Genomic DNA, 27,864 nt, shown 5'->3' with positions numbered 1-27,864 from the left:
GAGGGAAGCGGGGGTGGGCAAAGAATGCACTTATATAACTGTTCCTTTAAAATAAGTTCCAACAGCCCAAATGTCCACCAACTAATGAGTGAATAAACATAATGTTTCCATGGAATACTTCTTCTATTATTCAGCCATAAAAAGGAATGAAGTATTGACACATGCTTCACCATGGGTGAATGTTGAAGCCATTATGCTAAGTGAAAGAAGTCAGACATATGAGGCCACATGTCGTATGATTCCATTTATATGAATGTACAGAACAGGCAAATCCATAAGGACAGAAAATAAATTAGTGGTTGATGGGCTGGGGGAGGAGGGAATGAGGGGTAAATGCTAACGGGTATGGGAATTCTTTTTGGGAGGTTTTGAAATGTTCGGGAATTAGATAGTGGTGATGGTTGCGCAACTTTGCAAATATACTAAAAAGCACTGAACTGCACACTTTAAAAAGGTGAATTTTATGATATGTGAATTAAATTCAATTAAAAATCAAAATAAACTCACATTCCATTTGCAAATCAACTTAGTGTCAATATTCTCTTGCTGCTGAACTTTTTACAGTCTTGGGGCTGGAAGGGACCATGATAGTCATCTAGTCAACCCCCAGCCAGGTGCAAAAGTCCCACCACAACTTTTCTAGCTTTGTTTTTGTTTTCTCTTGGCTGGGTGACAAGCACAACTTAAAGACCCACAGAGAAAAAGCTCTGATTCCTGCCTAGAGCAAGTCCATTTTAGATCTCATTTCAAGGCTTCTGCTGGCGCGGATTCCCCAACCCTACCGGAACATACCAGCCCTCAGGCCAAGCCTGGCATGAGAACCATCCTGACCTGCTGGGATTTCCGGAGTGGCACGCTTCAGAGTTCAGTGTGTTTATTGTTACCCTTACCATTTCATTCCCCAACTGATGGGAGTAAATCCAAGCCAGCCAGGCCACTGTACGGAAACAATGCTCGTCCTCTCTCCCCTGCCTTTCATCTTTCCAGACCAGGTTACTCAGGAATCATCCTGCTTTTAGGTCTGCTCAGCCTTGAGAATGCACACCCCAGCCCTCTCCGTAACATCCCATTATCTTACTGGGCATGGAGATGATTTTCTTCCGTCTCTCACCTTGGTGTTGGCCTGAAACTACTTCCTGGAGATTCAGGGTGTGGGTGGTCCCCTCTTCTCGCCTTCCTAGACCTCCTTTCTATGCCATTTTTCTAAGACCGGAGTGACCCTGACTGTCTCCAAAATGCACCTTTTATCTATTTCTCTTGGAGCCTGTTGGCACTTTGCACAGTAGTGAGAGTTTCTCATGAAACAGGGAAATGGGAGGGAGGGAACGGGTGGGTGGGTGGGTGTGTCTAACAACTAGCGACATCCCAATATTTTAACAAATCCATTCTTCATTTGCTTCTCTGCACTTCTAAACTGAAGAGGAGCTGGGTAGAGGGTATCCCGGTATGAGGTGGCACTGGGAAAGGACAATCTTCTAGGTTCAATATTTTGATCCCTGAAGTTCTGAGACTGAGGAGTTGGGTCAGAGTCGTAATTGGCTCAGCCCTCGTAGCCCCTCTGTGCTCACTACCGTTGCTCTGAATGCAGGGAGCGTGAACACGGAGGTTGAAGTGGGCGTCATTAAGTGCAGACACTGCCCGCAGGATTTTGCCTGTTCATGGATGTTGCAATTCTGGGCCACCACTTACTCCACAAACTTGCACCAAGCATTCACTCTCTCAAGCACTGTCTATGCCAGTTGCTATTACAGGGACTGAAGCCTCACAGCGATCCTATAAAGTGGGCAGCGGGGTTACCCTTCTTTCAGATAAGGAAGTGGAAGCTGAGAAGTTTAGTATGCAGCTCGTTTGGACTCAGTTTCCCGTGTGCGCACGCTCCAGGCCAGAAAGGGGGAGCACTGAGAGAGTATCCGATGAAACCCGAAGGCCGAGGAGCCCGCGGCTGTACTGAGCGAGCCCACGGCGGCGGCCTCTGCACCGTCTGGGCTGCCGCTCCACCGCCTGCTTCTCTCCATCAGTCCCAGAGCCCAGGCCGTCTCAGAGTTCCTTTAGGTTGGCTCTATCCTGTGTGTGAGGCTGACCTCTGTGGCCACCTTGTTAATTCATTTGCTTAGATCATTCATCGGTTAAAAAAAAAAAGGTGAAGGTGCTGGCTCTAGGCAGGTGGTGGGGAAAGAGAGTTGACCAGACAGCCCCTGCCCTGCAGGAGCTCACGGCCCGGCAGGGAGGCAGTCAGAACACGGTGAAAACTGCTGTAATAAGTAGAAGTACTGAGGTCATGAGGTCACAGGAAGAAATATTAAGCACCTACAACATTGATGAGGCTCCTACAATAGTATTTATCATCTCATTTAATGCTTCTAATTACCCTCAAGGCACTTATTATCATTCCACACTTGACAAATAAACATAGAGGTCTAGAGATGTTCAGCTAGTAAGTGGAGACAGGACTCCAACTCATGTCTTCTGACTCTCCGCACCAAGGGAAAGGCCCAGGGAAGGGGCACGGGGTCCTGCTGCATGAGAAGGAGGTACCCAGGCAGAAAGATGCAGGAAGGGTGTTCCAGGGAGAGGGAAGGGCATGGAGTAAGAAAGCATGGAGGATGCGAGGAATGGTGTGAGGAAGGGAGAGACCTGGGAGGAGCTGGGGCTGAATGGTGTTTGCCCTGCGAGGAAGTCCAGCAGTGTGAAGCCCTGAGGGTTTCCAAAGGACACTGACAGGATCATACTGTGGTTTCCAAAGCTGGCTCTGCTTCAATGGGAGGATGGGTTAGGGTTGACCTGGAGTCAGAGGCCACTCAGGACACTGCTGCCTGTGCCAGTGATGCTGACCTGAGCCAGGTGTGAGGATGGGTGGGGATGCTGGGAGCCAGGAGGTGGGTCTCTGGGTGTGGAGACAGATTGCTGCAAGAGGAAAGTAGAAGTTACAGTGACCCCGGGTTCATGGCTGGGGGAACCAAGTGGGTATGGTGCCAGCATTGTGAAAGGGGACTCAACTGGAGAAATGGGTTCAAGGTGGTGAGTTTGTTTATTTATTCAACACATTTTATTGAGTGCTGACTCTGTGCTGGGAACTATTCTAGGTGCTAGTGATACAGCAGGGAACTAAACAGAAGTCCTGTGCATCCTCCCTGAGGATAACCTCCCTGACCATAAGCAAAATCAATAAAACATTTAGTCCATCAGATGGTTAAGGTTGTCATGGAGAAAGGTCCTGCTGAGAAGAGGAATAGGGAATGGGGGTGGGGGGGTTTGTAATTTTCAATAAGGTGCTCAGAGATGGTCTCACTGAAGGGACGACAAATGACTGAAAGAGGTGTGAAAATGGCAGGTGCAAAGGCGCTGAGGCTGGAGCACAGCTGGGGGGCTCAGGAAACACAAGGAGGCCAGGGACCTGGAATGGAGCAAGCAAATGGGAAAGATGAGGACAGAGAAGTAGTGGGGCTAGGGTAGGGCAGATAGAGCTTTGAAGGTTACTGTGCCCACTGGGGCCTTTTCTCTGAATGGGGGAGGCTCAAGAGGGTTTTGAACAGAGCAGTGAGATGGTCTGACTTATGTTTTCAAAGGATCACTGGGGCTGCTGTGTTGATAACAGATTGTAGGGAAGGGCAGGGGTAGCTTGATCTTGATCATGCCTCATCAAGGGGGTGAGTGGAGGATGAGAATTCCCTAAAGGACTCTAAGGAGAAACAGCCCAAGGAACAGGAGGAAGACCCAGGAGAGAGAAGCCAGGAAGCCAAGGGAGGTGGGTTTCCAAAGGGAGGGAGCTTTTGAAACTGGCAAGGAGCCATCAATGATTAAGTCTCTGGGTACTAACGTTTTTTCCTTTTTGCAATTACTGATTATAGCTTTCAGCTGTTTAACCCACCCATTGTTAACTGTGCTGCTTGGGCCATATGCTCTCTGACTCCCACTAGGCTCCTATAGAGAACATCTCCCTAGAGCTGATAGCAAACCTGAAGTGAGTTCGCTCACCCATTGCGCAGCAAGCTGATCTCTGACACCGGGTGTAGTGGAAGAAAGTAGGAATTTTATTTTTGCACAGTGCTGAGCAAGGAGAGAGGGCAGCTAATACTGAAATCCAAAACTCCCCAAAAAGCTAAAAGGAAGTGTTTTCATTTGGGGTTTTAGGTAGGGGAGGGGAGCATATGGCCTTGCTAGTCGAAGCTTTCCCACCAGCCTGTGTTTGGCCTTGAGACACTTGTGGAAAGGAGGGAGCCAGAGACCTCGCTGGTCAGCAGCTTTCCCACCAGCCTGTACCTCTTTGTGGGGAGGAGATAATGAATCCAGGTGCTTGTCCTTGGTGGTGTCTGTCTCCATGGAGGATAGTGGATTCTGGAGCCAGGAAGCCAGGGAGTAAGCAGGGAAAGAGTGTTTTGGTTTTAAATCCACATATGCTGGGTTTAATGTGGGGGAACCCACATCAGGGTTGGTATCAGAGCCTGGGTCACCATGGTAATGAGTGTGTGAGCTGTTCTACAGGAATTAGAACTCCTTGTCCACTTCAGGCCAGTTGAGACCACCAAGTCATCAACTGGGCCCCACAGATGTCCAATAGGCGACCTTATGACATCAAGAGGCTAAAAACTCCACCCTCAGATCAATGCTAATGCCGCCATTTTGTGAACATGAGTCCTGTGAAGAGGCATGAAGCCTTACTATGCTTGTGCAGACCATCAGTTACCTCACCTCTCCTCACCTCCAACCACCTCTCTCCACGTTTCAGACCACCTTGCCTCCTACCCCATAAATATCCCCGAGTCCCTATTTTCAAGGAAGTGAATCTGAGGCTCATGCTCTCACTTCCTCACGTGGCTGCCTTGTGATTAAACCCTCTCTCTGCTGCAATCTTGTCGTCTTGGTGTTTGGCTTTCGGGGCGGTGGGCAAAAACGAACTTGGTTTGGTAACAAGCCAGCCAGGAGCTAAGTCCAGATGGCCCTTTTTGCCTGAGATGTGTCAGCCCCCTGCCAGTGTGGAGAACCTGTGGACAAGTCCAGCAGCTGCCGGGGTGTTTCTCTGGGACTGTTCCGGGATTCTTTCCTGGCTTGGCGCTGCTGACGCCTTGGCGCATATTTTCACTTTGCAGTAGAGAGACGGTTTCTTGGTTTGGAAGACGCCTTTTTGGTGAGTAACTTTGGTACAAGTGACCGTATTCTTATTTCGTCTTCCTTTAAGTCTGACTTCTGAAAGGAAGCCTTGGTTTGGCAGGGGACACCCTCTGTGACTTCTGAAAAAGGAAGCCTTGGTCTGGCCTTCATTATGAGGGTCTTGGTTTCGAGGACGCTCGATAAAAAGGAAGAATTAGGGGGTCCACTCACAGAAGTGCTGTTGGCTTGGCTTGGCTTGGCTTGGTTTTGAGATCTAGTTCTAGCTGCAGTGTAAGTATACTTTGACCAACCGTGTTTCAATTCTGAAACAATGGCTAATGCTTATTCGACTCCCACCTGCAGGCCCCTAGGCTGCATTCTTCAAAACTGGGCAACTTTCAGTTATGAGTCCATGAAAAAGAAAATGATGGTGTTTTTCTGTAATACCACGTAGCCACAATCAGAGAGCTCTTGCAATGACTAGTCTTAAGAACTTAATCAAATTTGGAATCTCAGCTTCCTCCCCTGGTCTTTCACTAATGAGAGTTCCACACCCCACCCCCACCCCTGGGAGCTCTCCTCTGCCTGGTTTCAGAGAGTCCTCATTCCACCCCCTGGAGCTCTCTGGTTTTTGGGCACCTGGAGTGATTCCAGGTTGGCCCCTTGGTCAGTCCTTTGACTGACCATCTGGAACCCTGTTTTCTCTCCTGTCAAGAGCCTGTTGAGTATTTTAGGTGCCTACTAAGTCAGTTATGGGGACAGGAGATCTGTAATTTATTGTGTAAACTGTCTTGCCCGGGAAATGTTGTTTGTGTGACCTTTATCTTGATAACTCTTGGGAAGAGGCCAGGAGGGCAAGGCCTGATCACCTCTTTGCTTTCTTTGTCTGTCTTGTTCATGACCTCTTCCGTCGTCACCAAGTCGGGGTTAAGTTCAGGCTGGACCTGAGCAGAACCTGGACCTTCTGTAAAATCGAAAACTTGAAAAGCTTTTGCCAGGTGACTTAACTCTCAACCCTGGCCCTGGGAGCCCCAGCCCCCAGCCAGCTCCAGGCCTTTGCCTCCTGCCTCCCTGGCTCGCCTTGTGCTGGCTCAGTGACTAAGGGCCGAGGCTGCATGGGACTTGACTAAATCTTATAGCTATGTTGACACCTGCAGTCAGGCTCTGCACCCTTTCTCCAGCTGCTGTCAGTCAGACACCAGCTTTACTGCCATGGGGAAGGCCCCAAGCATCCCTGGAGACCCACCCCTCAGGTGCATTCTAATTAATTGGAAACACTTTCAATTGGATGGGTTATGTCCCAGAAACTCCATCTGGGAGAAAACTTGAGTGGTTTCTCTGTGCCTTTGTGATGTAGTTGGACAGGAAGATCAACCTATAATGTCATCTGAGTTACAACCCAGTTTCTGAGAAAACAAGAGCAATTGTCCTTGGAAAATCCTTGCAAGACTGGAAATGCATCTCTAGAGGCAGTTCAGATTCCACCCATTTCCCTCATCTCAAAGAGCTTGCAAATCCTCTGGGGACTATCTAGCCCATCACTAATTCCTAAGACTGAAGAAAAAAAGGAAAAAGGCCAAAATACAGCCAGAAGAGCACCCTTGCCAAAAATCTAGCATCTTGAGTGTCTTCTCCACACATATTAGTAAAAAAGGCTTAAAACAAAAATTTGGATTCATAACTAGGGAGCCCACCTGGCAGACAGCCCTCAGCATCCTCTACAGAGTGGACCGCACATGTCCATGGGTTCCTGGGATTCTCAGAGCAGCAGGACAGGGCAGTGATGCTGACCTCCTGGACTGAAGAGGAAATGGAGGCTTGGAGAGTAGAGGGAATTGACCCAGACACACAGACTGTGGCGGGGCTGGACTTTGGTTCCAGGTCTTCCTTCCCCAAAGCTAAGGCCCATTCTACCCTAGGGATGACGGCAGCACTTTCAGCAGCAGAGAGAGATGGGTCCAGATCTGGTACCTCCAGCAGCTCTCAGTGCCAGGGCTGCGACCCTGGGGGCTGTGAGTGACAGTAGACCCCTCAGCACCTGGCCATGCCTGGTGCACAGTAGGTGCCCTGCAGATGTGTGTGGTGGGTGGATTTACAAATGGAGAAAAGAGAGGCTTCTGTGCCCCCAACACACACACCTATCACTGATTTTCACTCTTCCCGGGACAACAAGCCCCTCCCTAATATCAAGAGGAAGACGCAGCCCTGGCGGAAGGAGACGCAGGTACCTGCCTCCTGGTGGCACACCCTTCTCAGCCCCCATGCAGTCGAGGCTGAACTCGGAGGCAGCCCTGACTGACTGTTAGGAGTTCAGACTGCGGGAAAGAGAATCGGCCTCACAGACGAGCATGGGCAGGTGCTGCTCTCCGGTTCTGCCCTGGTGATGGGCTCCCGTGTTCGGAATTCATTATTCAGCTGCAGACCCCGGGGCCTTTTAGTTTTCCTTAGTTAATTAAAATATCACATAATAACCTTTCTCTGACTGAATGTTCGAGAGGCCCTGGCGAAGGCTGGGAATGAGGAAGCTCAGCAGAGGAGACAGCTCACGGTCGACTGATTTTCTCGCTCTTGTTAATTTTTCCTGCATCGTCCACCCCCGGGGCGAGGGGAGGGCAATGTTTTTTAAAGACATAGGATTAACTTCACCATAAAACTTGAAGACAAAAATCCATTTTGATAAAAATAAGACCTTTTTGTTTAAGGTGGGAAATACATTTGGGATTGAACACTGGCTTTCGAATTATCTTCTTGAAACCCAGCTGACAACAGAAGACTGAGACCGAGATTGGGGCTGCCCAATGCTTACGGCGTCAAGTCTAACCTCAGCGCCCCCCCCCGCCCCCCTCGCTCCAGCTCCCACCAGCCGCCCCTGCTCTTTCGGCATGCTGCTTCCCTACGCAGGAATCTCCACTCACTCCAATCCCCAGCTCAGACGTCTCCTCTTCCACGAAGTCTTCCCTGATCTCCCCGTGCTCTGATCACAAAGCTGGCGCCTTGTGCTGCCTGGCAGGATGGGACTTCATCCCACTCAGCCCTACTCAAGTCTCACCAGAGGGCAGGGCCCAGGCCCCACCTGCCTTCACATTGCCAGCGTCTGCACCCTCCCAGCCTCTCCGTGTGCGTGTGGAAGGTGACAGAGGGCAGATGTAGCTGAGTGAATTTAATACTAGAATGCTTACGGAGTAATAGACACAAGTTCGGGGGGTGGGGGACGGTTAGAAGGATCAGGCCAGCAGTAGGTGATCAGGGCTGGTTAAAATCGCAAGCAAGGTGACGAAGTGGGGCTGTGCCCACAGCGCAGGCGTGTGAGGTGAGGAGGATTTGGACCGCAGCAGCTGATGTGGGCAAGAAGAAGAAAAGCCAAGATGCGCACGGGAGGATGGGGAAGCATCAGTGGGACCTGGACCCACCTACAGAAGCCTTCCAAGGACAGAGAGACCACACAGCCTGCCCTTACGACATTCTTCAGGTGCAGGGTCATGTGACACCATCAGATCTACGAAAACAGGGTAGAAAACAGGGGCTCTTGGGGCTCACGTTTCCAAAAGGTAAGAGCCACAGCACACAGCTTTGGCTCTGAAGAGTCTTGGGCACTCGCAGTCAGAAACTAATCGTTCACTAGGTCGGAACAATCAAGTTCCTCTACCCTTCCAGTTTTGGTGAAAATCTCAGGCAGTCTAACATTTACTATTTTTGTACATAGTTATGATGCTAAACCCAGCCTCACGCAGTCTTGATGCTCAGCTCTGTCACCACAGGGATCTGTCCAACCTGCTCTCTGGGTCTGGCTCCAACTCTCCAGTTCTGTGTGGGCAAATCTGAGGTGATCCGCTGATCTCCCTGATTGTGCTCATGAGCAGACGCATGCTCCTCACCGCCTTCTGCAGGGCCGGAGTCTCCTCTTCCTCCCGAGAGTTTCACTAAGCGTCTTACCAAGTCATCTCCCAACCACTCAACTCACGGAAGAATTAACTGCAAACCTCAGATACGGAAACACTGCAGTGTGGGGAGCGGGCAGAGGGGTGGGAGGTGCCGAGTGGGGGGCGGTAAGAGCAGGTCCGCAGCAGCTCCAACCCGTAAGAGACAACCACAGCTTCTAGAATGATCAGTTTCAATTCTAACGTTATTCAAAGAAGCGTTCCAATGTTTTAAAGTTTGAAAACCCCCCCTCTCCCTCTAGTTTCATTCCCTTCTTACTCAAATGAGGGAACTGAGGTCCAGAAAGTGAAGGGGACTTGCTCAGGGTCGCGCAGCAAACATGGGATGAACCCCAATGGGCCGCCTGTTTCTGGACCGCCGGGGCCAGCTTCTCAGGGTGACATCACCCCAGTACTTCAGATATGGAGCGGCCAGGCTTAAAGGCATAAAATGCAATTCCAAAAAGGACTCCAAAAGGTAACGTGCGGAACGTGAGCAGCATGACAGTGTGCTGTAAAAGCTGAGGTGAGCGCTGACGAAGGAACCCTGACCCTGGAGAACTGGCAGCGCCTTCCTTTATGGCGTTACGAGACCATCCTGAGAAGCAGCACACAGAGAGGAATGGATGCTGAGGGGGGCCAGGCGCCCGGAGTTCTGGTCCTTCTCAGAGGCCTTCAGACCTCAGCCAAGTGCTTTACTCTCGGAGCCTGGGTCTTCACCTATAAAGGGTAAGGGACAGTAGCGCTTGCCCTACCTGCCGTCTGGAGTTAGGAGGTGACCACAGATGGAGGCGTGCTTCATGAACCTAAGGGACTCACCACTTGTGAGAGCCCAAGTCAGTCACCTAGAAGATCTATTTCCTTTTAGCCCAGATACAAAATATTCTCCTTCTTTCTTTCTTCATTAAAAAAAGAAAGAAAGAAAACCTTATTCTTGGGTGAGGTTGAGACGTCTCTAAGTAAAATGTACTCTACCACACTCTAACTCCACAGCCCAGAGACAGCATCCGACCCAGTTTCACAGTTTGATGTCCAGAAGCCAGCTCTCCACTGTCCACCTGGTTAGAGAATGCTTGGAATGTTAACAAGTGGACATCTCGGTCCCCAAACACCCAGCCAAGGGGCCCCTGAGCCTAGAAAATGTCCACACAGGACTAAACCTCTTTCAAATGAGAAAATAGCACGAATAGAAGAGCCGCAGCCAGCTGCCACCCTCTAGGATGAAGCAGTGGTATGCACTGGAGGGGACAGCCCTTTATAAAAGACTGCTAAGACCACATGCCCTGTACTTTTCCCATCTTTTATGGCCATCTTACTCTAGGATGGCAGGGCTTGAAGGGACATGGGTAACATCCAGTCTACAGTCACATTCGCAGGTGAAGAGACCAAGGCCCAGAGAGGGGAGGGCCCTGTCCAGGTCACACAGCAGTCAGAGACCATAGCAGGCAGAGGACATCGGGACCCTCCCCGTCCTACAATACACACTGTCTACATCACAGAGCTCCACTAGTGAGCCACGGACAAACAAGGTAAACAGTCCCAGCTGACACATGCCACGCTCCAGCCCTTCAGAATTACAAATAGACCATGACACGACTTCCCTGGGAGGGAGGAGTTACAAAAAGAACTCTCACAGAGCAATTCATTTCAAAAGTATAAAAAAGCTACATGTAGCCCATTTTTCTAATGTTTGCCCTGCTAAAAACTACATCTGCATACAAATCTAGTTTGCATCTAATTTTTAAAAACATACAAAAGGGGTCATCCACAAACACAGTTTTTCCAGCTCTTCACAAAGCAAAATAATCCATTTCCGTCATCCTGTGATCAATGTTCCTAAGACCCTGGAAGAAAAGAGGGAAAAGAGTTAGAGAAAAGAAGCCTGCTCTGTCACAATCAACTGTGTGCTAAATGGAAGGCGACGTAAATAACCGTGCATCTCTCCCCGGCAAGGAGTGGTGCTGGTGGGGAGCGGAGAGCCCCCTGGGGGTCCAAGAATTACATCTAAGACCAATGGGGGGGGCTTTTCAGGGAGGTAGATTCCAGCTTAACATGAGGAAGAACTTTTAACCACTGGAAAATGCAAAGATGGTTGTCTGGTGGTAATGAGCTCCACATCTCTGGAGGTATGCAAGCAAGAGCTGGCCAATACTGCATGTTGTAGAGGGGACTCAAGAACTGGGTGGTGGCAATGGTCTTAAACTCCATGGTTCTTTGTGGCTCCCTTTTGAAAACTCGTCTATAATAGACCGTATTCATAGCCCAGATCATCTCCGTTAAAAAATGTATATATACTTAAAAATTATATATATATATTTAAAAGATGAAACATGTGTGTGTGTGTAAAACAAAAAGTCAAGTATCAGGGGGGCAACTTTAAGAGCCACCTCCTAACTCTTTGTTGAATTCCTATTTGAGGGTTTTATACCTTCTATTTTTCTCCCCGTTTCCAGGAGCTCTAACAATGTGCACCCACCCATCCTCCAAACCCAATGCTACGCCCTCAGTGAAGCCTTCCTGTGTTTTCCCCAGTTCTAAGCCACTTCTCTCTCCTCAAACTCACACACACCCTATTTCCTAAATCTTGTATGCTTGTAGTGCAGTGACGCTCACTGTTGGGTTTTCTGTGTGTCCTCCGCAGACCTGACGCGAGGCCTTGTATTCAGAAGATGCACGACAATAGTGCTAAATATGGAATCATATGGATTACAACCACAGCAAATCCTGCTGCTTTTCACAAACACCAAACTTGTTTCTAGTTTTTCCTGCTCTATTAAAAAAACTTGTCAGTTGGCCTTGGTGATAGTGCCTGTTCAAGGCTGTTCCTTCCTCCGACCCTATAAGAAGATCACGCATACCCATCCTGGGCCTCTGGTGAGAGGAGCAGACCTCCCCCAACGCCACTGACGCTGCGCGCGGCTGTGGGACTTGCTTTGGCTGATGGACTTAGCAGATGTGACACAGGCTGCATCGGAGCAAAACCTTTAAATGAGCCTGTGCTCGGCCCGGCCTCTCACTCACCCCTCTGCCGCCAGAATGGATGTGCTCCACACTGGGCTGCTCCTCCAGCTGGCCCCACTATGAAAAGACACCTGGAGCGGGGGCACAGCCAACCCACAGCCATGACGCGCAATGCTAGCAAGAGATAAAAGTTGGTGGCTGTGACCAGCGAGGTTTGGAGGTTGTTAAGCAGCAAAAGCTGGCTAATAAAGGGACTCGTCTCCCAAGGTCACAGCCCACCTGGCGCCGGGGACAGGTGCAACCCCTTAGGCAGGTGACTATGAGGCCAGGGGAGATGCAGGTTCTCCTGGAGATGTGTTGATTCTCAACAGGCACAGTGTTGGGGACAGGGAGGCAAGGCCTGGAGACAGCAGAGCTGCCGATAAGGAGGAAGCCGGGCACAGACAGATGAAGCTCAGACTGTGTGCTCCGCAGGTGCGTGCTCACAGGGGCGCGCTGCAGGGACCACGTCTGCTCTCGGAGCCTCTCTGCGAGGACGTGTAGGAAACACTCCGTTCAGCCTCAGAAACGGAAAAAACGACTGGTTTTTTTCACCTTATGGACACCCATAACGTTCTCATCTCTTGACTCTGCATGTGAGGTGGGAAGCCCAGAGCGACGTGTGCAGAACACACTAGAGAATCTACCTGCTAGTCACAATATGTGCCCACTCCCGTTTTGCATTCCTCTAGTTTCCTCGATTTATGTATTTTTCTTTTCATTACATATCATCTCAGTCTCTTGTGACACAGGTGTGTAAATACTGAAAGTGACTTAGAACACGTACATGACTCCATCACAAGTGGTCACCTGGAGCTGGGAAGCGAGGGGCTTGGTATTTACTCAGATCGGTGACTGTGACCGTGCCGTAGGACTGGGCCTCCCCAACCACGTTGGCTGAACGGCACTGGTACACTCCCTCATCTTCCTTTCTCAGAGGGTGGATCTAGAAATAACACAGGCAGTTTATGCAGTCATACATGGCACAAAAAACTCACTTCTTGATTTAGTTCTTAAGCTACATCTGAACACTCACTCCTTTTCAAAATGAGACAGAGCTCACTGTATTTCTCTTCTTGCCTTGCCTGCCAAGAAAGAGTTAAATTCCCTTCTTAACACCCTCTCTACCGGGCCTCTCATTTTAATCTTTACTCTGCATTCCTGCCTTTTTTTTCTAAGTATGCTTTCTTTTCTGGTGAGGAAGATTGGCCCTGAGCTAACATCTGTTGCCAATCTTCCTCTTTTTTTCTTCTTCTCCCCAAAGCCCCAGTACATAGTTGTATATCCTACTTGTAGGTCCTTCTAGTTCCTCTATGTGGGACACCGCCTCAGCATGGCCTGATGAGTGGTGTGCAGGTCCATGCCCAGGATCCGAACTGGCAAACCTTGGGCTGCCAAAGTGGAGCCCCTCAGTCCATTTAACCACTCGGCCACGGGGCCAGGCCCCTGCATTCCTGCCTTTTACTGTGAGCAACCTGGTCCTTTCATTGAAGGTGATAGGTATAGATTATAAGGAAAATACCGCAAATTAAAAGAACAAAAATCTACCGACCAAGGAACGGCCCACAAGTGCCCTGGAGGGAGGCAGCCTTTACAGAGTAGCACCAGACATCACTCTTTCGCTACCTTTTCCTGTAAATAAGCGGGGGAATGTGCTTGAGCTGAAAAAGCCTCGGACCCAACTGCATCCTGAGTCTCTGAGCTGGGTGAAGTCACCAAACCTCGCAGGGATGGGAGCAGATGGGGAGCACAGCTTCAGAGGGCAGCCTGCTTGCACGGCCCTGCAGAGCAGACCCACATCCAGCTCTCTCGTCTCTTGCTTTCTCTATGGTAACAACCTGTGAGTCACTCTGCAGACTGGGGAGGGTTTATGCACACCTTCTCATTTTGAACTCACGCCTGTCACGTGGGAAGGAGGAGCATCATTATCCTCATGTTACAGGAGACTCGCAGGTCTGTCCCAGGGCCCTTGGACGCTGTCCAGTCCAAAGCCCACTTTTTACCATTGTGGTCACTGAAGCTCAGAGAGGCAGAGTGACCAGCCCAACATGGAAGCCTGTGTCATCAGTCCCTCACTCTTTCAAACACATGGCATTCCCTTGTTTTAGCAAAACTGCTGCAGTGGCGTAGAGGAGCCCTGGCCCCTCTTTATCTGCCGTAGGGTCTTGGGCAAGTGTATTATTTTCCTGGGGCTGCTGTAACCAACCACCACTAATGGCTTAAAACAACACAAACTACAGTTCTTGAAGTCAGAAGTCCGAACAGTCTCAGTGTGCTAAAGTCAAGGTGTTGGCAGGGCTGTCTTCTTTCTAGAGTCCCTAGGGGAAAACCTGTTTCTTGCCTTTCCATTCTAGAGGCTGCCTGCATTCCTTGGCTTGTGGCCGCTTCAATGCCAGCAATGACAGGGCATGTCTTTCAGATACTGCCATCTCTCTGGCCCTCTCTCCTGCCTCCCTCTTCCACATTTCAAGGACTCTTGTGATTACACTGGGCCCACTCAGATAATCCAGGTTGACTTCCTTATTAAAGCCAGCTGATGAGCAGGCTCACTTCCATCTGCAACCTTAATCTCCTCTTGCCGTATAAAATAACATGTCCATGGGTCCCAGGGACTAGGACGCAGACGCCTTTCTGGGGCCCCGACTATCCTACCACCGAAGATCACTATGCTCTCAGGGGTCACACTGCCTGCTCCACTTTCCTCATGGTAATTTTAGGGTCCAAGAGAAATGGGTAACAACAGCTTTGAAATGTGTCACGTGTTACAGAAATATAAAGGGTGCTTTATGAGGGCCAGTCAATAATAGCCAGCAACACTAAACAAATGAGATGCTCACCAAAATCCAGGCCCTGGCCTCGTGGTCAGAAGGGCCCCCTTGTACCTGGACAGCTATATTGACGTGGTCCCCAGGCAGGTCCTCCAGCACCTGGGTGCCCTCAGGAGACTGTGTGACCTACAGAGGACAGAAAAGCCAGGTATGGTTTAGAAAAAGCATTTTTGAATAAGGACCACCCCACAGACATCCTCACTGACTTCATCTTCCCATTGACTGGAAGGCTGACATGCTAGTACCTCTTATTCCTATTAAAATGCCAGTCGCTTTTCAAACCTAAATGTAAGTACAGACAGCACCCCCTGCTGGACAGTGAAGCTGTGGACACCATCACCATCTTGCAGAAGCAGTTCAGAATGTCATGGCCCTTCTCAGGGCCGTTGAGATGGATAAGGGGACAACATATGCTGAGATCCAAGCCAGTCTCTCAAAACTGATCTGCAGGGGCCAGCCGCTAGTGTAGTGGTCAGGTTCGTGTGCTCCTTTGGTGGCCTTGGGTTTGCGGGTTCGGATTCTGGGTGCAGACCCACACACCACACACCACATGCTGTGGCAGTGTCCCACATATAAAAAAAATATAGAGGAAGACTGGCACAGATGTTAGCTCAGGGACAATCTTCCTCAAGCAAAAAGAGGAAGATTGGCAACGGATGTTAGCTCAGGGCCAAGAAAAGACCTGCAGGAAGATGTAGTTTGGGAACAAGATTGGGTCATCAGCCACCAGCCCAGGCTTCCTAAACCCCAGACCCGGGGAAGGAGGCTCTGACTTCACTCCGCTGATCTAGGCCAGATCAACAGCAGAACTTCATGGACAACTAGTGGCTGAGGAAGCAAATGACACGGGAAGGACGGCAACTCCCCTTCTCTGGAGAGAGCTCTGGGGTAAAGGTTTTGAGGCATAAACATGGAGGTAGAGGAGCGGTATATAAGATCTCTTTTTTAAACCCTTGATCACATACAAACATATACACACAAACACACTTAAAAGAAAAAAACATTTACACCTCTCTCTCACACACGCGCACACATACACGCGCATGCATGCTCTTGGATATAAATACCTTCCTCCAGGTGATGACTGGCGCAGGCACAGCCCTCACCTTACAGGACAGGTGCGCCTGTGTCCCGGTGACATTGTGCACACTCCGAGGTGGAAGGACGACCACAGGAGCTGGGAGGAGAAGACGGGGAGCACAAGCTTTGCCCTGCCAGTTCCAAGCAGCCACAGGAAAGCTGCTGGCCTGCAGAGAGCCCACGGCCAGCCTGACGCGAGGGTGGCGGCGGATAGGCGCCCGGCGCAGGTGAGGAACTCACACACACCCCAGGAGAGTTCTCCTCGGAGCTGAGGGGAGGCCTGCAGTTTCTCACCCAACACCTTGGTTCCAGAAACAGGAAAACAGGGTCCAGAGAGGAAGGAGACTTCCCAAGGTCACCCAGCGCGGCTGTGGCGGAGCTCGGGTCCCCTCACACTCCTCCCAGGGCCCCTCCAGGCCCCCCTGCCATCTGCTCACAGCTCAGACACATGGCAGACTGGGCAGGCTCCGGGAGTGGCAGAGTCTTCTAACAGACGGCTGCTCTGCTTCCCTGGAGGGCACTTCAAAGAGCAGGGCCAGGGACAGCTGCACTGCCCGCGCCACCTGAGACCCGCTGCGGGCCCTTCAAGATGCTCATTTGCGTAACGCAGACTCCACCCAGGGCCTCCCACTCTGCACACCCCTCTGCATCCCCAGGGCAGAATGGCAGGCGGGGCAGCCAGTGTAGGGACTCAGGAAGCCAGGCCTGGCTGCCCTCCCAGAGAGAGAATGAGAAACGTGGCTCTACGCTGCCGAACACTACAGAAAAGAGAGGGAAGGTGTGGGCTCGCTGGATGGGACTGGAGCAGGCGGGCATGCGAATTAGAAATTCTCAGCTGATACTCCACAGTCTGCCCTCCTCCCTGTGCCTGGCATCTGCTCTGCTCAAACTGGCACTAAAAGAAGCAAGTCTAGCCACCTTGTCCATCCAGCTCCTCAATGTACCTGCCTGAACTGCCCTGCCTCCCCTCTGCATGGAATGCACCCCCAGCTACATGCATGCAGGCTCCCCAGCCTGCAGGGCCTAGAGGGTACGTGTCAGGGGGGCTGCACCGCTTTGACCTGCTGAATCTTAGCCCGCCTTGCAGTCCAGGTGTTTCCATCTGGTCTCACCTGCACTAGATGGCAAGCTCAGCCCACACTTGCCTCTGGCCCCACAGTGTCTTGGGCAAGGTGCAGTGCAGAGGCCTGGTGAGGGAAATGCTCTCTGCTCTGTCTGCTCGTCTGCAAGATGGGGCAATACCCCTGCTTCACAGGGCTGTTGAGCTGAACTTACCCCATGATAAGTGTGAAAATGATGGTTTAAGAGAACACGATGCACAAGGGGGCGTAGGAGCAGGTCTGGTAAACAGGTGACTGGATGAAGAAACACACGACAAACAGAAGAGAAACACATTCATTCTCAGGCCACCAAACTGCGGTGTCTACAACTCCTGGGACTTTGCCTGGGGACTCAAGGACAGTCCTGGAGAGGGACAGGGCCCTCGCCCAGCTGGGTGAGGCTGCAATGAAAAAGGAGAACAAGGGAGGGAGACAGAAGGCCCGAGGAGGAGGGGGGAGGGACAGGAGTGAAAAGGCGCAGAAATGAGAATGGTCTGGTCCCTCCAGGCAATCTAGGAAGCAGACCCTGTCCAGATGGCGCCAAAAAATCTCTGGGAAATTGTCTTAGAGCCACAGAGTCTCAAACTGGAGGGGCCCAACTGCACAAGATCCTGTGCCTGAAAGTCCGTGATGTGCTCTTCTAGCCTCCACCTGCACGCCTCCAGTGATGGAGAGCTCACTACCTATGGAGCCAAGCCCTTCCATCCTTGGAGGGCTCTGCTGGTAAGAAAGCTTGTCCTCATCTGGAGCTAAAACTCACCTCCCTGTAACGCCTGTGGACTCCAGGGCTGCCCACGGAGACCCACAGGCCCCTGGTGCCCCATAGCCTCCCGCAGAGTTGAATCCAGACACTGCCCCCCACCCCCGCAGCTGCTTTCTTCCCCATCAGCCTGAGCAGCCCACTCCTTCAGTTGTGCCATTCTGACTCCCTCCAAGCACCACCCACGTCCTGAGTGTAACCAAAGTCCCCCCAGTGAACCAAGGTCCCAGGCCACGCCCCAGCCACCTGCCCGGCTGCCACAAAGAACCACAACACCCTGCTCCCTGGCAGGAGCCCCATTGGCGACAGACAACAAAGAGAATCTAATTTATTCTCATCCTCCTGGCAGCACTGCCTCCCCCGGAGCCCAGATCGGTCCTCAAATGGCTCGCTGTGGGAACAATCAGAACCACATCTTACACCAAAGCCTCAACCGATTCCACAGGGACACGCGGTCAACGGGCTTTACTTCCGTTCACGCAAATTCACACATTTTAAATGAGATTTCATCAGTCCCTTTCAGGCCCAAATGAACAAACCAGTAAACCACATTTCATCCTTCTCTCTCCTGGCATTTCCCTCTCCCTCTGCTTCAATAACTACAATTAAGAAAGGCTGTCTTGGAAATACTGTCTTTGCCACTGATTTTGTGGCAGAAAATACCATGTCTTTTACAAAAGACGCCCCTGCTTTTGATGATAAAGTGACATTGAAATTTTTATTTATTTTTAAATGTAAATTCACTCCTTCTGGTGTACAGCTGCAAGGTTTGACAAACGCAGACAGTCACGTCACCACCACAAACAAGATATAGAACACTTCAGCCATCTGGAAAAACTTCCCCATGCTGCTCTCTGTCATAGTAATCTGTTTTTATTTTTAACATATCTGATTTTAAACTTAAAATAGTCTCATCTGTATTAGCTCTTTACAAGCAGTGATCATCATCCTGACAGTCATCACGCCCCAGCTGACCTGAGAGCTCGCTGAGTACTGGGCACGCTGCTCCTGCCCACAGGGACTAACCCGTCTGGTCTTTCCAGCAATCTCACCAGCTGCCAGCTGGGGAAGCCAGCCAGGGTCCCCCAGCCTTAACTGGGGGGTGAGGCCCTGAGCCCAGAGGTCTGGCTCTGAGCTCTGTCCTACACCATCTTGCCTTCTCTCCACATGACAGTTCCATGTACATGACTCCTTTCATCCTCACACCAGCCCTGGAAAGTAGGTGCCTTTATCCCCATTTTACAGATGAGAAAACCAAGGCTCAGAAAGGCGAAGTGCCTGGAGGAGCAGGTACTCAAACCCAGGCACCCTCATCCCATTAACTCCACACTGATTCTTAAAGTGAAGCATCTGTTATCTGTGTGGACTCTGCTCCAGAATAAGGAAGAGTCACTTAGGGATTGTGCTTGGGTCCCCAAGATGACCCCAGGTTCAATGACTCACTAGGAGGACTCAGAGGACTCAGCGGAGTTGTGCTCACAGCCACTGTTTACCACGTGGAAGGGAGACAAGCACAGCAGCAAAGGGAAAGGCTCCCGGGGCGAAGGCTGGGCACACCAGGTGCAGCGTCAAGAGCCTCTCCGGGTGCAGTCACACAGGACGTGCGTGCTCAGTTCCCCAGCAATGAGCTGCGACCACACGTGTGGAACGCCGTCTGCCAGGGCAGCCCCCCAGACACTCGTGCCTGAGGGCTTTCTCTGGGGCCGGGCCCCCGGCAGCCTCTGTCTCCTCGTGCCAGAACCCCAGGCTCCGGGCAGGAGAGCAGGCGTGTGGCATGAGCCACGATGTCTGCGCAGTTTAGGCAAGCGGGCCACCCTCACCAGTCCTGGGAATGGCGAGAACCCTCCGGAAACCCAAGTTCGCAGACACCAGCCGAGGGCCAACTTTGCCGCGGGCCTTCCTAAGGATACTGTCTCAGGCCCGCTCTGTTAGCTCTTTCCTGTGCAGGAACGAAACCCTCTAAACACCACCCCCAGGAAACAGCTCTTGTGAAGACACCATTAAATGGACCATGTGTCCTTAACACTAGCAGAACATTCCTAGTCCTACGGTCTCCAAGGGCTCATTCAAGGCAGGCACTGGGTATCCAACGTCATGATGACCATAGGCAGGAGAAACCCAGGTTCAAATCCTGTCTCTGCCATACCCCAGTGCTGTGACTCGGCCTCAGTTTCTCCCTCATTTAAATGGGCACAGGAGCCCAGGCTCCCTCTCCTCCCTCCCCACAGGCTGTTGTGAGGAACAGTTAGTTATAAGACCCACTGCAAACTGTAAACGGCTCCCACGGAGGGACCTGAGGACTCAGCAGATTGTGCTGCCCCAGGGCAGTCTCCTGGGGAGCTGCCTATTGGTGGGCCCTGCCCGGAGGCTCTGGAGGCCCACCCTCACGCTGGCGAGCCCGGGCACAGAGCCACCACACTCCGGGAGGAGCTGGGGCTTTCCTTCTCCTGCCTTCAACAAGAGCAACGGGCGTTCATGAGTGAGGATGGTGCCTGGTTGGCCCAGTCTGTGAATGTCCCAGCTTTGCCTCTCTAGCTTGTCTTTGCTAAGTACTGTTTCCTTCTGCTGGTGCCAACAATGGCCCTGGTAATGCTGGGACGGCACAAATCCAGCCATCAGGTAACAGAATCGTCACCCAGGTTTGCACCCACAGAGGCAGCACTGTGGGTGAGTGAAATCTAACAAGGGAAACTCAAGTGCCAGGGAGGCCGGTGGCCAACCCTTTCCTCCTTATCTGCATGTGAAGATAATGACTGAGGCCCCACCCAACCCCCAGGGTGAGGGGGAGAGAAGGTGTGTGACTGCGTCATTAACCACGTGGATCTGTACAAATGAAAGGAACTGATGTTATGTTGCAGCGTGTTGCGATCTGTCTCCCCACCCCATCCACTATGTCCGTGATGGCTGGATAGAAGATCCGTCTCTGAGATTTCTTTAAAGTTTCTGGTGCTGGAGAAAGAAAGATTAACAAAACATCCCCCAGGACTCCATCTGCTTGTATGAAAAAGCACACAGAGTTTAATAATCAACGCGCAGAACAGCCCTGATAATTTATGCTAATAGTCACGTTAAGCTGTGGAATGAGGAACAGCTTAATCCCGCTGCTTGCAGCCTGTGCCTCACACCCCTCCCTCGGCATGAAAGGCTTTTGAGCACAAGGCCCCCTTCTTTGTCCCTCTCACAAAGTGGCACTTGCTGCCTCTCCTGGTTACCTGGTAACACGTGCTTCCCACAGACTGAGATTTCTAAGTGGAGCTGGAATTTCAACCGACGTGAATTTTCTAAGATTCAGGATCTCAAGAGCTCACTGAATCTTTGGGGGCTCAGTGCCCTGGTGGGCATTGGCACAGGACCCTGTTCCTATCTAATTTAGCATTCAAAACACGACATCGAGCTGCTGTCTGCAGGATCCCAGCCCCCTCCCAATGTTAGCAAATTGCATACATGGAACAACACAGTCTTTCAAAGTAATGATAGCAATAACAACATCAACAACAGCAACAACAATAACGGTAATAATAATAATGCCATGCCACCTTAACAGTTGAGAAATGGAACCTATGATTTAGTACAGAATGAAGCTTCATCTCTTAGCCTGGAACTCAAGACTTGTAATGACCCTGCCCCAAATTACTCTGGGCCTCACCTCCTCTGCCCACCATCCCACTGGGTAGCTGCCCAGCGGGCCCACTGTTCACAGGACCCCCCCACCTCCCTGCCTTGGTTCATGCTGTGCCTCCTCATCCCCCTCTTCTCAGCCCAGGAATTTTCTACTCATCCTTCCAGGCTCCTCTCAGATGCTTCCCCTCCTGTGAAGCTGTCCCTCTTCCTCTCAGGAGCCATTACCCAGTGATCAACAGAGGAACCAGCAACAGGCCTTGGGAGGAAAAACAGGAAGGTGGATCCAGACCAAGAAAGCCTCAAGATTCAAGGGTAGCCAGTTTGTGGCACGTTCCTGGTCAGGCTCCCAGCGGGCTAGAGATGCCCAGCCCCATCTGAAAAGAGCCAGGAAGACCCAGGCTGGAGTGCCCCCTCTGCTGGGCACTAGCTGTGTGACTCCAGGGAATGCCCCTCTGCGCGCCTGTTTTCCCTTCTATTAAATGGGAGTGAGAGCTGGCCTTGGTGGTTGTAAAAATCAAGTAAGAAGATGGGATGCAAAAGCGATTTCCAACAGTAAAGAATTATTCATACACGGGAATATAGAGGGCCTTCAATAAATGTGTGTTGATCAAAAGATTACTCTCATTATTAGGCATTTTGGGGCATTTCAGAGCATAGGAGGAAAGGTCAGAATTTAAGCCTGAAAACTGTTTCCCAACGCCCCCAGAGGCAGGTGTAGGAACACTTGCCACACTGCAAGGAACCTAAGAGTATTTACCGAGGCCTCATTCCGTCAAGGGCGGGTGCCCACTCACTGAAGGAGTAGATGAGGAGCTGAGGGGCGGCAATTTTATCACCAGCACGGAAGCTGAACAGCTGCTGTCTGACTCAGCCTGTTTTCCTTCAACCAGGGTCCCTAGGGGCATTGTTAAAAAGTGCTCCTGCTGTACCCTCTGAATAAAGGATGGCTTTAGGGCAGCACAGAACGATGTGCCAGCTAGGAAATATCCCCCTGTCTGCTCCTTCGTGCTTCACCAGGACGCGAGGGCAGGGCCACAGACCTTTCAGGACAAAAAGCGACAGGAAAATGCCCAGGTCTGTGGCGGATGACACAATTGCTGGTGGGGAACAAGAGCTAAATTCAGGGGAGGCCTGATGCCTGTCACTATGGGATCATTAAAAGCAGCGTCTGAATTGCCTCCGTTTGATCCCATGAGCATCTTTACTCTCGGGGCCTATGCCTAGGGATGGGGGAGGCTCAGAGCCCACAGATCAGAGTGGAGGGGCTGTCACACTTGTCATTTGGTAATTTTCAATGAATTAGGGGCATGGAGTTTCCGCCTGCCATCTGGCGGCACTCTGGTAACCATGGCAACCACCACCTGCCTGACTTAACACTATCCTGTCCTGAAAGAGCACCACCCGAACAGGGTGTGGGGACCTGGGAGCTGGTCAGGCTGCACTGGTCGGCCTGCACCAGGCCCTGCGCCCCTGGTCTCAGTCTCCTCTGCATCATAGCAGATTTGGTCTAAATGCCTTCAAGGTGGCCCTCTCTCAGGAACAGAATACCACTCCAGGGAGAAATCATGAGACCCTCAGCACTGCCTAGCTTCTGGGGACCTGGTCAGCACTTCTTATGTCTCCTGCATGTGGAGTAAGAGTGTTACTTGTCTGCAAACAAAGAGAACCGCCTGTGAATTAACTGCTGAGGAAAGCAGACTATAAGAATAAATGACTAGAAGATGGAAGGAGACAGGACTGTTTAAATGCCTTAGGGCAGAAACAAAGGTTCGAAGTGGAAAGGACCTCAGTGGTGACTCCACAGGGGGTGACACTGCCCAGAGCAGGAAGGGACCAGCCCAAGGCTGCTCAGAGAACCAGCAGCAGCATGGGAAGCACTGGCCAACTCTCTCCTCCACGGGGAGCCCCAAGCAGGAACAGCCAATAGTGACTTTCCCAGGCACCGGGACTGCCTCGGCCCCTCAATGGGACACGCATTGTTTTCATGTTTCTGGGGACAGGAGCCTTTCTGCCCCACCTCCAACAATCTGTTGGGACTCCTGGGCTTCAGTGCATCTGCCTGGAATGCTTGGGGGAAAAGAAGACTAGAAATTTCCCAAGGCCTGGAAAAGGCCTCCCCCACCCCAAGCCTTCCTTGTCAGAGCTGAAGTCACTACACCGACTTAGGCATTAGGCCTGGACTTGGTCTCAGGTCCAGGCTAGAGCCCTAACTTGGTCTCCTTGGGACTCGTGGGCCACACGCTCCCTGGCTCTAAACTGTCCACTGCCTCCTCCAGGCCCCATAGACAGAGCAGTTCTCCAAAATCTAATTGGCCTGCGGGGTGCTCAGCTAGAAATCCCTGTACTAATGTTCTGGTTATTTTTGTTTGATTTTTAAAAATTACATATAGAGGCTAGACAACAATGCTATCAGTACATAGGTGACTTTACTGTGATGTTACCGAAGCTTAGTAGGTCCCCAGCAATGATTAATTTTTGATTTCTTTACTTAAAGCGGGACCCTCCAAATTATATAGCCCTCAGCCCCACAAAACCCAGGTCTGCCCCGATGGCACCATCATCTTTTCAGAGCCTAGGTTTCCAAAGGTCTTACCTGTCCTGGGTGGGAGCTCCTTCAGGCCCCCCAGCAGGGCCCCAGCCCTGGTGTTCTGGCCCAGTGACCTGAGACTCCTGAGTCCGGGTCTGGAGCTCCTCCTCCTCTGGCATCTTCATCTTCCCTCCCTCTCCATTCAGACAACTTACCCCCAGGGTGCCCCAACCCAGGGACTCAGACCCAGTAGGAATCCGCCCCCCGCCCCAAACTCCTAGCCTCGTGAGACAAACATGCCAGGCCTGCAAGTAACTGCATCAGCAAGTACGTAAGTACCAAAAGGGACAGCAGGCTCACCAAAACTCCGACCAGCACGGAGGCTGGTGTCTCCAGTGCTTGGTACAGGAGGGTACAGGAGGATGTGGATTCCTGCCCCAGTCTCCTTAAGCACCCGGCCAGATAAGAAACACCGCTCCCGAAGGGAAAACTGAGGCTCAGGCCGCGCTGTCCGTCGCAGTGCACAGGGGATCTTTCGCCTCACATCCCAAAGAACTGAGGTCCCTCTTTCTCCACCCGCCCCAGCAGCGCGGGCCTGAGGCCCTACTCACCAAATTCGCAGGGGCCGTCGCGCGCCTTGTGCAGGTGGCCCGGGTGCGCGCGGGGCGCGTGCTGGGCGCGCAGACGCAGCGCGCAGACGCTGGCGTAGGAGCGGCCGTCGGAACCGCAGACGGCGCCGCGCTGAGCGCACACGCAGAGCCCGGTGCCCTCGGGCGCCGTCCCCGCGGCGCGGCTCGCGCACACCAGCCCGGGGCCACAGCGCGCGCCCGCCCGCCCCCCGCAGCGCGCGCCCTCGGGGCCCAGGCAGCGCGCGCAGCAGCCGCACTCGTCACGCGCCGCGATCCCGGGCGCCGCGCAGCGCCCGGGCGCCGGACAGCGCTCGGGACGGCACGGACCGCACTCGGGGCGCCGGCCGCCGGCGCCGCGGGTCCCGAGGCCCGCGGCCAGCGGCGGCAGCAGCAGAAGCAGCAGCGGGAAGAGCCGGGGTGAGCGCGGCATGGCCTGCCCCGGGACGGCAGCGGAGCCTCTGCTTCGCGCTCTGCTCCGCGCGCGCGGCGCAGCCACCCCGCCCGCCCCGCGGCCGCTGATTGGCCGGGCCTGCACTGCGGGGCGCCCGCAGACGGCTGCCGGGCCCGGCAACAGAACGGCGGGGTGGGCTCCCGGCCGGCCTGGGGCTCCGAGCCCGAGGGATGTCCCGAGGCCAGCTCTTTGACACCCAGGGCCCTTGGAGACCCAGTTGGGGCGGGAACTTGCCTGAGGTCGCGCTAGTAGATCTAGAACTGGATGTAACGGTTTCCAGATCCAAGGCTGGCTCCGAATACCAGGCACCTTAATCGAGAAGGGTGCACTCTTTTCTTTTGCTTTTAGTAGTTTTCAAAGTTTTATTTTAAAAAGGGAATATATGGTTTAAAATTTCAGAGTTTACAAATAGAAGTAATGATGAAAGGAGCCTTTCCTTTCCACTGTTGTGTCCCGATGCCCCAACCTAGCCTTAAGAGGCCGCTCTTGTTAACGGGTTCTTGTGTATATTTCTAGGAATTTTGTATGACGGTAGAAGCACGACTGATTGTATAACCCCTTCCTTTACACACACACACACACACGCACACACACAGTAGCATGCCCTACACATTACTTGCACTTGGTTTTTCCACCTATGGTATTTCCCGTGGTTTCCCCACCTCTGACCATCTCTGAGATCTGGTTTCTTGTACCATCAATGGAGCATAGCTGAGTTGGCTTTTTCCCCCTAGTGCAACATGAAGTCGTGGTGCATCTCACAGTCAGGTGACTTTGGTTGTGATGAGATGGTGACATGTTTTGGATTGTACTTGGGCTTTTTAACTTTGTACAGTGTTTAATGGCACAAAAACTGTGGTTATTTAACCAGTTATTTTTGGTACTTTTGTTACTGCAAATAATGCTCTGATGGATGTCCTGGTGCACAAGTGTCAGCGTGTCTGTGGCTTAGTGGGGAGTGCATGTTGGAAAGAGACAGTGGAACAGGTCCTTGGAGTCAGTTATTTATTCATGCAGACTCTGTGTCTGCCCTGAGGCAGTCCCTGGCCAGTCCTGGCAGGGAACCCAGACATGAAACCCAAGGGAGTCCTGATGGCTGGAGTTTCATGTGTGGCCAAGCGAAGAAGTTGGACAGAAGAGGGACTTGCTGACCAGGCTTTATGGGTGGCTTCTCCTGCCTTCACCCCCTAGCCCGCATTTGCCCAGTGCTGTTTTCTTTCTTTTCTGTCCTCCTAGAGATGGAGAAAGCCTCTTGGAGTCTGGGAAGACCAGCTATAGCACTCTGGGGGGGTGTCCATTTTGTTTTTCAAGCCCAGTTCCTTCCCAATTTGCTGTCTTTCAGAGAATGTCCTTATCCCCAACAGCAGCCCCTACAAAAGCCATTTTGTGTGGTGGTCAGAGCAGGGCTGGCTGCCTGGCCTGCTCCTGCTCCTCGCTTACTAGCGGACATGTCGAATGGGTGTGGTCAAGCATCATGGGGTGGAGGTAGGTCGTGATGAGAACTAAATATAATGTCGGTATAGCCCTCAACACGGCTCCCAGTACTTATTAATAATTACTTTCAACCAGGAGGCTGCTGTCTTTACCTGGAATGGCCTTGTAAAGTGCTCACGCCCTTGGCCCTCTGTGCTCTTCCCTGAATCTCTCCTAAGGAAAGGATCACTATGTGTGCAGGTCGCATCTGGAGTTGCTCACTACGGCAACAATTGGAAACAACTTAACTGCCCTCTGATGGTCAATGATTCAGTAAATCATGATGCATCCAACAATGGAGGATTCTGTGGGCATTAAATGAGGAAGGAGATGTAGTTAGCTGAAATGAGAAGCTGTTTGTAATATATCGTTTTGTGAAATAGCAATTACAAAATACATGTCTAGTGTGACGGTGTATTTGTAAATATGTGATTGAGTATACATGCAGAAATTCCAGATTGTCTAATAATGTGAAGGAAACATAATGTAAATGAACAAAACGGGACTTGAAAACAAAAGTGATAGGGAGTGCCCTTCTCCTTGCTGGATGGAATGCTGCCCGATCCATGAATCGCTTAACAAAGCCAACTGGATCTTCCAATGCACTTGGTTAAATTTCGTTTTTTAACACATGGGCTGTAGAATATAGCTTAATTCTACACCTCTACCTTTGGAAGATTTATCTTCATAACAGTGGTTTTAAAAATGTGTGTGGAGAAAGAAAAAACCCCACTTCATGTGGTAGATAGTGTATAAATTGGAAGGCACAAGCAGACGTATTGTTTTCTTTCCCATGGACCACGGCTTGTGGTCACCTCCCAGTGCCCTGCTGCCACTTGCAGTCGGCGTAGATCTTCCTTCTAACCACGCCAGTCAAGACAGAACTGCTCCAAGGAAGTTCTTGGGACTATTTTTCTACCTCAGCCTGCCCCCTTGTGTTCCTCTGCAGGCAATTTTGGATCAATAGTAATAACCACGTGAAGAACGTATAGTTTTCGTATCTACCTGGGTTATGATATTTTTTCATGAAAAATCAGTTTATTGCATATGATAGTTTCCCTCCACTTTTTGCTTATTTTCTTCTGAGGATGATTGCAATGTTTACTTAAAACTATAGCTGGGAAGATGACCCAGCTTTAGCTTAAATACTGGGTTAGGACTATTTTCATCCTGAATGACAGCAGCAAGGACAAGCAGTAGTTGTTTGAGATTTTGTAAATTGTGACACAGTTTCTTCATGTATAAAGTGAATCATTAGGACAAAATCCTCTCAAAAGGTAAAATGGTCATAATTCTTTACAAAGAAGGAGAAGGAGTGAAGAGGAAACAACTTGAAGGGAGAAAATAAAATAGGAAATTATAATGATGTTTCCCACCATTTTTTAAAACA

General features: G+C 51.4%; 1 protein-coding gene across 1 annotated transcript; it reads right to left on the bottom strand.

The window, feature by feature from the left end:
* Positions 1–236: 236 nt before the first annotated feature.
* IGFBPL1 (insulin like growth factor binding protein like 1) lies at positions 237–25,045 on the bottom strand. The gene is made up of 5 exons (XM_044779193.2): positions 24,533–25,045; positions 15,901–16,010; positions 14,843–14,959; positions 12,793–12,951; positions 237–10,849 (listed from the first exon to the last, which is right to left on the bottom strand). The coding sequence occupies exons 1-4, from the start codon at positions 24,978–24,980 to the stop codon at positions 12,802–12,804; spliced, it is 825 nt and encodes a 274-aa protein (XP_044635128.2). The 5' UTR covers positions 24,981–25,045; the 3' UTR covers positions 237–10,849; positions 12,793–12,801.
* Between the last annotated feature and the right edge of the window lie 2,819 nt (positions 25,046–27,864).

Source organism: Equus asinus, chromosome 10 (genome assembly GCF_041296235.1).
Source record: "Equus asinus isolate D_3611 breed Donkey chromosome 10, EquAss-T2T_v2, whole genome shotgun sequence".
Taxonomy (NCBI): Eukaryota; Metazoa; Chordata; class Mammalia; order Perissodactyla; family Equidae; genus Equus; species Equus asinus.
This window is presented reverse-complemented; position numbering and strand designations above follow the sequence as displayed.

Bases quoted from the DNA above. Each gene is read 5' to 3' on its own strand.
- IGFBPL1 (XM_044779193.2), bottom strand. From the start codon at position 24,980: ATGCCGCGCTCACCCCGGCTCTTCCCGCTGCTGCTTCTGCTGCTGCCG. The intron at 16,011-24,532 runs GTGAGTAGGGCC...TTCTCCTCCCAG, and splicing joins CGACGGCCCCTGCGAATTTG to CTCCTGTGGTCGTCCTTCCA. The intron at 12,952-14,842 runs GTGAGCATCTCA...TGTTATTTCTAG, and splicing joins AGGCCAGGGCCTGGATTTTG to ATCCACCCTCTGAGAAAGGA.